The sequence below is a fragment of the Trichogramma pretiosum genome, unplaced genomic scaffold, assembly GCF_000599845.2.
Source record: "Trichogramma pretiosum strain Unisexual culture from Peru unplaced genomic scaffold, Tpre_2.0 scaffold41, whole genome shotgun sequence".
Taxonomy (NCBI): domain Eukaryota; kingdom Metazoa; phylum Arthropoda; class Insecta; order Hymenoptera; family Trichogrammatidae; genus Trichogramma; species Trichogramma pretiosum.
Window position 1 is genome coordinate 1,453,263 of NW_019640824.1, and position 11,456 is coordinate 1,464,718.

At 43.2% G+C, this 11,456-nt stretch overlaps 1 protein-coding gene across 1 annotated transcript; it reads right to left on the minus strand.

Moving 5' to 3' along the window:
- Window positions 1-2,587: 2,587 nt before the first annotated feature.
- LOC106656716 (PDZ domain-containing protein 8) lies at window positions 2,588-11,371 on the minus strand. The gene is made up of 9 exons (XM_014377831.2): window positions 9,978-11,371; window positions 9,703-9,895; window positions 9,369-9,631; window positions 8,157-9,288; window positions 7,820-8,085; window positions 7,535-7,741; window positions 6,327-6,554; window positions 4,288-4,473; window positions 2,588-4,193 (listed from the first exon to the last, which is right to left on the minus strand). The coding sequence occupies exons 1-9, from the start codon at window positions 10,374-10,376 to the stop codon at window positions 4,005-4,007; spliced, it is 3,063 nt and encodes a 1,020-aa protein (XP_014233317.1). The 5' UTR covers window positions 10,377-11,371; the 3' UTR covers window positions 2,588-4,004.
- Window positions 11,372-11,456: the final 85 nt, after the last annotated feature.

The window sequence follows — 11,456 nt, forward strand, 5'->3', positions numbered from 1 at the left end:
GCGCGCACCGGCGGCGGCGGCGAAGACGACGAGCGCGTCACGCGAGAGCGGGGCAATTTGCCGAGTCGAGCTTTTTGGACGGTATCGCGTAGTTTTGACCTAGCCCCCAGCTACTCCGTGTAGTGTCTATGAATTTCGTAACGATCGACGTTCCTTGTTCGTCGCGCGGCGAAACTCTTTTCTTTGGACGCTGCAACTGCACGCACGTGTTACAAAGCACCACAGGGGGATACACGATCGTGTGTTGATGCACGAGAGATCGCCAGTACGCGAGAGCTCGAGCCAAAAAAGATTCAAGCTCTCATTTTTTTTTCATCTCGATCGAAACAAAGGAGCAAACGTGCGCAGCGGAGCTTTGGCGAAAGCTCGCCTCGTTACGCGCACGCTTTACTCATCGAGGCGCAGATCGGAAAAGTTTGCGCGTCGTCACGGCCGCGCTACACGATCGACTGCCAACGATGTCTTTGACCGTTGCTCGGACCCGTTCCTTTCTTCTCTTCTTTCTCCTAATTTCATTGTTTCGTTCTCTCTTTTATCGCGCGCAGATCGCAGATTACGCTCGGCGTCGAGCTTGCGGCCTCGAAAAAAAAGCTCGATCGAATTTTGCCTGATTTATGTATAGCCCAATCTTATATACTATCTCGCGCTGATAAACATAGAAGCCCCGACTATATATCGCGTATACATACGAGCGTGTATACACGACGCTCCGTACGGTCGTTATATTCCGACGCATGAAAAAGCTCGCCTCGCGCGTCTCGTGTATGGAACGTTTCTGGCTTCGGCCCAACGAATACTGCGCGAAATCCAATGCCGAAAATAGCATATAAGTAAAGGTGCAGCAGCGGCAGCAGCGGCACACAAGCGAAATGCGTACACACATGCGCGTATCACATGCACGGCGCGGTCAACTCGTATATAAACTACTATAACCGATTTCTCTATACGACATGTGTATCAGTATTTAACGCGCGCTCTTGTCACCTTTTTTGTTTTCGTCTCGACTCTTTTTTTTCTCTCTCTCTCATATTCTCTTCGGCTTTCTCGGAGCTCGAGAACTTTTCGACGGAATTGCGCGCGAGATCTCTTACTCTCTCTCTCTCGAGAGAGAGAGAGAGTCCGAAAAACACACGCATTGCGTGTCTATACAATCATGGATACACGCGCGCGAGGTCGTTGTACCGAGTTGCTACTGCTGCTGCTGCTGCTGAACGCAAGCTTTGTCCGGCGCGGCTCGTGTATATATATACAAGCGATTTGTACGTATACACGTATACACGTTGCAGCAATGGAGGGCTGCAGGACAGTTATTTTTATTTCCCGAGCTAATGAGCTTTTTACTCGCGAGACACAGAGGAGATCGCGGGCACGATTATGTTCTCGCGAGTACTGTAGCACACTTTGTCTCTTTTGTGCGTACTCGTTGTACTTCGCGCGCAGCACCTCTCCTTCTAATACAATTATTATTACAAACAGCTGGGCATTAATCATCGTTGAAACGCCCGTGGGTGGCCGCTGCGCTTTTGCTGGAGAGAGACTGCAGGAAGGAAGCCGCTTCGTAAAGTTTTTCGCACCTATAAATATAACGACGCGCATCGAGACTCTCCGTATCGCTCAGTCGCGGGAAAAAGGGTATAATTTATCAACGAGTTATGCCTGAAATGGTTCTAATTCATAAATAATAAAAATATTGGGAAATCGATGAAGCAGCTGCATTTCATTCATTTAAATGCGCATGTCCATTCAAAGCTTTTTACGCTTATCTGTATATTACTCGTTCACTTTATTCATTAGCTCGGCTTTTGATTGTGTATGGTGGTTTGGCTATCGGCAGGCGCTAAGCTTCACGTGATTAGATTCAAAATTAGAATATAATACATCGGATTTTTCATGGCGATATCACATGGTATTTACAATTTATCGCTCGAGCTATGCCAGTTACTCAACCAAATGTAAACGAAAATTCATAGCTCACGCTTATACCGTATAACATTAATGATAAAATGAAAGACACGGCAGCGGAGAAAAATCACATCCCGCGCATCGTGCAAGAACGAGGGTGACTAACGAAAAAAAAAAAAAAAAATAACAAGAAAAAAGTATAGCGAAAATTACTTATTCGTCGTGAGCGAGCTCGCACGTGATTGATGAATTTTCACTTCGAAATAATGCGACGAGTGCGCGCAATTACGTGACACATATAATATGATCTAGCTCGCGTGCGCGTCTGCTGTCGCTTTTGCGTCGGAGCTCCTTATTTTCTTATCAAGGACGCGCTTTACGCACCGCGCGGCCAAGTTTTCAGCAATTTCGACTACGCGAGCTGCCTCGTCGTCGTCGTCGTCGTCGTTGTCGTCGTCGCACGTTGTTTATTACAATTTGCGGAATGATTTTACACGAGTTTCCTGAAATTCTCGATATTAAATTTACTTTTCAATGACTTTTTTGTTTATGTGAATCATTTTATCTATAAAAAGAGATTCTCGGAGATTGGGGATTCGACAATGAGATGAAAAAAAGAGAAATGAAAATGATATCTCGAAGTGGACAGTTAATAAATAAACAAATATAAGGTTTTCTTTTATAAATATTATTTATTCATTGTAATTCATAAGTTTATATAATATCCTATCAACGTAATACTGAAAGACTCAATTCGATAAAATTTGCATAAACTCATCGATTCTAAAGTAAATGATTTTCTTCAAATCATTATTTCAAAGCAATAATATCAGTTGTAAAAAATGTTTCGGTAAATAGGAAAAATAAATTATTCATCCAGCCACAAAAATACACTGCACTATTTTAATTTTCTGCATAATTTTTCGTTATTATAGATATATACTATATTTTTCCTTGAATTCGCTATTATTCACTCTCTAATAATTTGACATCTCTTGTGACACACATTTATTTGATATATCATATATATTAATGTTGAGTAACAATTAACTACGACACTAAAGTCTCAAAAATCGTTGAATCTTTTTGTTTTTTTTCATTGACATTAATTTATCAGTCGATTTTTTTGTTTCGTTGAAAACTGATCAGCATGCAAAATGTAGTCAGTTTGCAGTCGATATAATTATTTAATTTTTTTTTTTATCGCCATTCGCAATAGAAGCAAAAATATTTGTCTTTAACGTAGCACACATCTTAAGATTGTCTAATTCAGCACTTAAGATATTTCGTTTGAAAAAACTTTAAGTTCGTTTTTGTATAGGTATAAGTTTTTATAAAAATTATGCGATTCATAGAAAAAATCACTGGATAAGGTGGATTCGTCGACCCACTTACAAATGTCCCGACACAAACTAACGGTGGATTAAAAAAATACTCATTCATTTTTCAAAAAATATTTCGCTGTAATAAAAAATAAAATATTCTTTAACGAGGTTGCGCGGGTTTCTTTCTTTCTTTCTTTTTTTTTGCAAACAAGCGGCAATGAAAATTCGCGCCGTTTTTCCCGGAATGCTTTCGAAGTTTACGTACATCTCATTTATTTAAGCCTACTTAGCAGCATAAGCTATCTATAATATCATTGGACATTGTTATATAACGCGATGCGGTGTGTCAAAAAGTCTACTGCAGAATAAAAGTCTTATATTTGTTGGTGTTCTTAGACATCGAATGTCACTACTAGTGTTATCCATCGTTTGTGCTCGTAATTGCGTTAATTAATTAACTTTTTTTTTTCGTGCGAAACTTTATACTATTATAAATCTCGAAGCTTAAACTTTGCGAAAGAAAAAAACATTCATTATAATATCTATCACTGGAAGCAAATATTTCACTCTGGAATGCATTCGAAAAATAGTCGTACTTTTCTTATAACACATTAGCAAAAAAAGGCTCGTTTTGAACATTCCTCATACATCTTCGACGATTCACATTGCATCTCGCGATACGTATTATCAGGGCGAGCGCGATCGCGTCACCGCAAAATTGACTCGTTGCGTTACAACTTTTTAACTTATATATAATTTATCGTTAAATTTCTCTCTCTAAATAGGCCGTTCCAGCTGTTCCTGAGCGTGCTGCAGCCCGGTGCAGTAGTGCAGCAGTAGCACGCTGAGAGCTTGGATTCGCAGATCGATCTGCGACACCCTCTTCTCGCTGTCGAGGTCGTAATTGTCGTAAAGCCGATGACGCGTCGTCGTCTCGGCGTCGAGCGACACTTTCAGCTTCGTTATCTGGAGAAAGAGAAGCAGAGAAACGTTATTTTTATAACTCGTCGAAGCGAGGAAGACGTTTTCTTTTCTTCCAAAAGCATCGCCGCAAAGTTACCATGTCGTTGATCTTGTCGATGCGTTGGCGCGGCTCGAGGTGCTTGTACAGGGACTTGCCGCTGTCCTTGGCCTTGGTCATGAGGCAGTCGTCGAGATTGCCGGCGATGAGGGGCGCCGAGACGCTCGGATCCGCGCCCTCCAGTAGGTCTGGATTAATTCCCAGACTGCCGCCGATGAGTGAGCTCTGTGAGGTACATTCATCAGACACCGCGTGTTCATCGCGGGGTGAGTCAAAGTTTGGCTTAATTTTTTTTTGCTTTTTTTTTTGCTTTTTTGATTTGGGGTTTCGTCAATCAAAAAACTCTTCTACGGTTCATGCATTGCTCTTTGTTTTTTTTTTCTTTTTCTTTGTGGTTTTCTCAGCTATACATGTGCTATAAGCTATCGTTGGGTTTCGTGCCAATTACGGAGATAAAGAACAAAAAAAAATGAAGAAATAAATGCTTACGAGTACGGGGGCAAGGAAGAGAATGTATCTATTTGAACGAGACAACGGATTTGTCGATGTTGATGGTAATTTGACGGCGATATATTTTCGACGTGTAATAAACTCGTGCGTTGGTGATTAATGACGATGATAGTAATGGCGTCGACGACGAATTAGTCGAGGATGTTAGCAACGACGACGGTGCCAGTGAAAATGTGGTGCTACGCTGTGGCGTTATATCACAAACAAAGTGCGCACAATTGTTAGTTTACATTTTATTTTCTTTTCTTTTTTTTTTTTTTTTTTTTTTTAAANTTTTTTTTTTTTTTTTTTTTTTTTTTTTTTTTTTTTTGTTGAAAAAATGTTAGTATTGTGCAGAGTACAGATAGAAGCGGACAGAGAAAGCAAGAAAAGAACTGCTCTACGGTGTAAAAGCGCTAGTAATCATTTTCATTCTCGGCTTACTTTTCGGCTAAAAATAAATAATTCGCTATGTCTATAAGTATTTAAGAGCCTGAAAAATAAATTGTTCAAAATTAACGAAAGCAATACTGACAAAAAGTAAGTACATGATAAATCAATCCTCCTGTGTGGATGCAAAAATAATAAACACTTATATTCTAGAAATAATATCAAATTGATCTGTTGCATTAAATTAAAAAATCATTTGAGTTGAGGTTCATCGTGGATCCGTATCGAGGAGAGTGGAGCGCAGAAAAAGAAAAGTCGATAAATTTTAATCAAAAAATATATTTTAAAAGCCTTGATTATGCTATTTGCGGAACATGTATCAGAAGCAGCTGTAACCGAGTAAATAATTTCAGGATGTTTCCAAAAAATTGAATACTGAAAACTACGAAAATAAAGAAATAAATAAATGAATAATCAAAAATAAATCTCTAAAAAATTAATCTCTTCAAGTAGTAAGGCATTCAACTTAATTGACTGAGATTGAGTGACCACCAAGATATAATGTAATTTAAATGTAATGTAATTTTTTTTTTTCGATTTTCATCTTCGATGTTAACGTTTTCTCAAGAGGAGGCTTCGTTCCACGCGATTCAACCGATATATTATCTAATGATTTAAAAAATGCTTACGAGCATGAGAAAAAAATTGCAACCCTCATGCACACTATCGATTGCTCTTATTTTCGCATTATTCTGCATGCTCTTGAACATTAAATTTGACTCTAGAGCCGCATTCCAGAGTATCGATCGTTTCTCGATTCGTTGGCATGCGATATATAAAAAAAAAAGATGTATCGATTATTAAATTACCGATGGGCTGTGTGAGCATAAACACGAGCTTATTACGAATCGAAGGTCGCTGGAAACTTACACGCCGCACAAACAACGTGTACGCGATTCAACGATTTCCCTTCAGAGCTTTATACAATTGAAAAATTGGATCCTAGTCTCCCCTTGAAAATAAAGAGTTGTACAAAAATATGCGCGCGCAATCTATCACGATCTTGGCAGCTTCCTCATCCAGACAAGCTTAGAAGTAGTAATAGTAGTAGTAGAACTAGTAGTAGTAGTAGTAGTAGTAGAAGAAGAAGTAGTAGCAGCAGTGTCAGGCATCATCGTATCATTTTTTAGTCCGAGTACCTTGCGTGAAGCGCTCGGACTTGGCGGCAGACTTCTCGTGTTAGCCAGCAAATGCTGCTGCTGCGTCTGCTGGCCGATCTGCTGGTGTTGCTGGTGCTGCTGCTGCTGGATCTGATGCTGCGGCGAGGCCGGAACCGTCAGACTGCTCGTGCTGCCGGCCTTCTTCAGGCCCAGCAGGGTACTGGCGAGGCTGGCGCGCACGTTCGTCATGCTGCTCGTGCTCATTCCCTGCAGGCGCGTCATATTGCATTGTACATTTTTTTTTGATTTTCTCTCTGTTTTTCGTTCGCTTTTGCTTTTTCTTTGATGCTTGGACGCTCGGATCAAAGCTAATTATTATCGTTATGCAACGTGCGATACGTGGGTAAATTATCGAGGAGAAGGATTCGAGACAATTGCATCGTTATTGATACCCAAAACCTGGCTTGTTTTTAATCTTCGAGCTCGTCGCCGTTTTGCTGTTTCATTGTGCAACAAACACCCTCTCGCTTACCATTAGTATAAGTGGTGGTGAAAAGACAATTGCATGCTTTTGGTTAACAAATTACTCTATTGCTAATAAATTCTGTATATAAAGATAAGTACATTTGTATATAGTCATATGTTATTGTTTACGGATATTATATTTACAGGAATCCAATAGTAGCAGATTCATCCGACTTAGTTTTATAATTATAATGTGTACCAACGCTATTATCACCAATCGAACCAAAAACATAGGCAACAAAAAAGCAACTTAAATCAGATAACATGTTTTGATTGTACAAAGAGGTACACACAGCCACGAGATTCGATTCATCGACTAGAAAATAATACAAATAATACTATCGTACATAAAACTTCTGCATAACGATTAGTTATGTCGTCTTTTGATTCCACGCGTTGATTTTCTTGTTTTTTTCTTATTTTTTATTTTTTTATTTTGGCATTCGTCATGGCGAACGTCGAAAACTGACTAGAATTATATCAACAGTGTTTTTTTATCTTGACAAACTTTGGTATAACGTATACAAAAATACACGACACGTATTTTCAATTGTCATTAAAATAGGTATACACGTAACAGCTACGCTAGGAAAAACCGAGTGTTTAAAAAAATATCTTCTACTTTTCCAGTTCACATGGACTTTCGTTTTGTTTTTTTCTCTCTCTCACTTATCGTTAAGGTATCGATTTGACCGATTTTTGTCTTAGTAAGTGCCCAGTACCTGAACTTGCTCTTCGCAGCCGGTGAGCGAGATCTCGGGGCCGGACTCGCTGGATATGCTCGGCTCGCTGCCGCACTCGTCGGCCTCGAAGGCTATCTGGGCGATGGCCTCGGCGCCGCACGAGCTCGCGGCCTGGCAGCGCGCCTCGCACTTTTTGTGACACACCATGCCGCAGTCGCGACACTGCACCGCGTCTTTTAGCCAGATCTGAGGGTAAAAATGAGATACGAGCGATTGAAAAAAAACTGTTGGATTTAGATTGGGAGATGGCGAGCCCAAGCCTACCTTTTTTGTGCAGAAATCGCAGTGCGTCGCGCGATGAAAGTGCGTGCGAATGAAGTCGTGGGGCTTCTGCTTGCTCGCGTCCTCGGCCAAGATGGGCTGGTGCAACTTGACGACCTCCTCGGTGGCTTTTTTGCCGGCGAAATCGACGACGTTCTGAGCCGGTCTGTTGGGCGTCCAAACGTACGAGAGTAGAATGTCGCCGAAGCACAACGACGGATCGAATCCCGAGTAGCCGTGCAGTTTGAACGTCGATAGAGCCGGCGATGCTGATGAAACGAAAAAAACAGCATCGACATTAATTACCGTAATCGTCGAATTTTACTCTCGTTGAACTTACCGGAATCCGGAGGTAGTAAAGACAGCCACTTGAGGTAGTGTCCAGTGGTGGAGCTGGAGCACTGGGTGATGATCAACTTCATGGGCGCGTTTATGTAGCCCAACAGTCGCTGCTGACCTTCTGGCGCGCCTCTCTGCCGGCCCCAAACGCCGATGTTCAAATACTGCTGCTCGGAATCGACGAGGAACGTTCGCGTCTCGTCGAATTTCACCAACGACGCGCAGCTCATCTCCTTCGTCTTGTAGTAGAGATCGTTCAGGCTGAAGGCCGGGGCGGGGGGCTCGACGACGGTGCTGGCCGCGATCGTGCACTGGCTGCCGCTGGCGTTGGTCGACGAGGAGCTCGACGACGTGTTCGACGTTCGCCTCTCGTGGCCTTGGTGGCTCGCAGCTGCTGGTGCTGCTGGTGATGTCGCCGCTGCAGCCGTCACTGCTGTCGTGCTTTCTTCGTGGGTCGCGGCACTGCTCTTGCGACGCTTGAAGAGTTTGTTACCGGCGTCGGCTGCCAATGTAGCCTTCTCCGTAGCTATCTCGGCCGCGTCCATGTCCTTCAGGTCGGAGAATTTTATGGTAGTGTTTTTGTCCTCGACATTGAGAGTGGTACCGGTGCCGGTCTCGGTTTTGGCGCTCACTTTTTTCCTCTCCTGCTCGGCGGCTCTGCACAAACTGCTCCTTTCCCAATCGGCGCTGGTGTACCTCCTCTCGACCCTGATGATGAATCTGCGCTGAGCCGCGCTCTTTATCAGCTTGCCGATCTGATTCATGTTGAGGACTCTTTTGCCGTTCACCGCCACCACGACGTCGCCCTTCTTCATTTCCGCGATCGCCGCCGGACTGCCGTTGACGATGGTCTCCACGAGGACGCAATTCTGGCCGATTTCGGCCACCTGCTCCTGCTTGAAAACGACGCCCAACTGTTGCGAGCTGACCTTGCTGATTATCAGATCCAGCACCATGTAGGGTATGCCGCCGTACTGCGTCAAGCAGACCCAGGGCGTGGCGTCGACGCTCAGCGTGCAGTGTATCTCAATTTGAGACAGATTCTCCGGGTCGATCCAGCTCGAATCGATGTTCAGGCGGCTCACTTCCAGCAACGTAACGTCGAGCTGACCCGAGCAGGACAGAGATGAAAACTGAAACGACGCGAAAACATACGTTAAGCTATCTTGTGTCGGGTGCGAAACGCGGAGAAAGAAATATCCAAAAATGTTACCTCGGACAGATCGATGTCTTCGTCGTTGAGTCGGCGGAAGAACGGCTTGTAGCGCACTTTGTAACGAGGTAACGTGTGTTTTCTTCTGACGGCTCTGCGTATTTGGCCCGTAATCAGTGATATTATCTGTGGCTGTAATTGACGACCCTGGAACTGCGACTGTACATCTAATTCTAAAATTGGATCTGTATAAAAACTCAGAGACCAGTGTGTGTAGGGTACTCGTGTGAATTGTAGTCTGGCTTTTCCAGTAACTCGTTTTACTGTAAATCAATGTCATTACTTAGTAAATGTTTAAATCAATATGAATGCTTCCATGAACTTAATAACTTACATTGTAAAGATAAATATGCAGTTTTGCTCAATAACATTTTAACATCTATTGACATTTGGAAGTTTCCTGAATAATGTAAATCTAAGCAGAGATCCAGCGTTTCTAGCAATCCAGTGTCTGGGCATACTTTGGCTTCGCATACCTCCAAGCCTTTTATGACAGGAAATTGATTACCTAGATTCAAGTCCCGCAACTGCAAGCAAAATGTTTGAATAATTTGTAAAATGTTTAATTGAAGCCTGTTTAAAATAAATATTTGAAATATAGAAACATACCTGTACACTATCAAACAATTTCCCCGTTGTAGATTGATTGACCAATTCTTTGAATTCATTGTTAAGCTTTCTGTACAACCACAGACGTACTCGTTCTGCATTTCTCAATTCGTTAAAAAGAAACTGAAGAGCTAGGTTAATAGCTAAATTTTCACTGCCTTGCGATAAGCTCTGCCTAGGTGATCCTCCACAGACGCTGGCAGCCTTGGCATCTTTGATCTGATTTATCAGTTCCTCTGGTAGTACTGGTTGGCTGGGGGGAATAGGAAACTTTGGCGGTGTGGCCTGCGTACCCGACTCCAGGTACTTTTTGAACAATATGAATTGCACAATGAGGGTACATATTACTCCACAAGAAAATGCAGCAAGCGCCAGGAAAGCAATGTCAAACAATCCCATGCTAATCTCTACACCTAGTTAAAGATTTCCTGCGATGTCAATAGGCTTTCACGACATGATAACAAAAATAAAATAAACTATAAGCAGAAGCTTATTTGCGAGGAATTACGATGATCATTGCGACGCTTCGCAATTGTTGGATTGCTCTTCCACTTCCAGTTACGATTCAACATCGCTGAACAATCCGTCGCGCGAGTTCCGTTGCTTTTAGCTAGTAAAAACAGCGGCGACGACGACGACGACAGCACACAGTGTCGTTGTTCACGTTATGACAGCTCGTCGTGGAAAAACAACAGCAGCAGTAGCAGCCGAAGCAGAAGCAGCATCAGCAATCAGCATCGGTATAGCCGTAGCGAGTGACAGTAGCAGTGGCAGATAGCAGCAGCAGCACCGGTCCGATTAAACACCTGCTGACAGGTTTTATTTAGAGAGCGTTACGAGAGCGCTGATGCCTCGAGACGGAGAGTATCGATCTCCGTTTGATAATGTAACAGGCGCCGAAGCTGGAAAACGACACTGTATATCGCTTACGACGGCCATGTTGAGATCGAACTAAATAACAAGTCGCTTCACAGACAGCTCGGACTTTTACTCGTGCGCGTGTATGAGTGTGTGAGTGGGGTATATAAGTACTTGGATAGGTACTGGGTATTGAATACAGTTGCCGTTCGTTGCTCAGTACGCGCCGATCATGTCATCCTTCTCGAAACGCACCAACTGCACTGTCTGCTCCTTTCGTAACGACATGTCCACACGATCTCTGCACGCACTCACACACAGTCACGTCTGTACGGCCGGGGCAGAGGAGCTCTCGTTTTAATTTACATTGGCTCTCGGCCGCGCGCACTGATCATCGATCCGCAGCAGTCACGTTTCCACTGCGAGGCTCCGCGATTTTTATTGTACACCTATATGCACGTATATATAGGTACCTGTCCTAAAGCTGCTGCTGCTGCTGCGCGTTGTTATGTTTTCGTACCAATGTATTTTGCTTGCTGCTGCTGCTGCTGCTGCTGCAGCACCCGACGACGACGAATCGTCGCGCGGGAGACAGTCCGCGCGCGCATCCCCCCACGCACC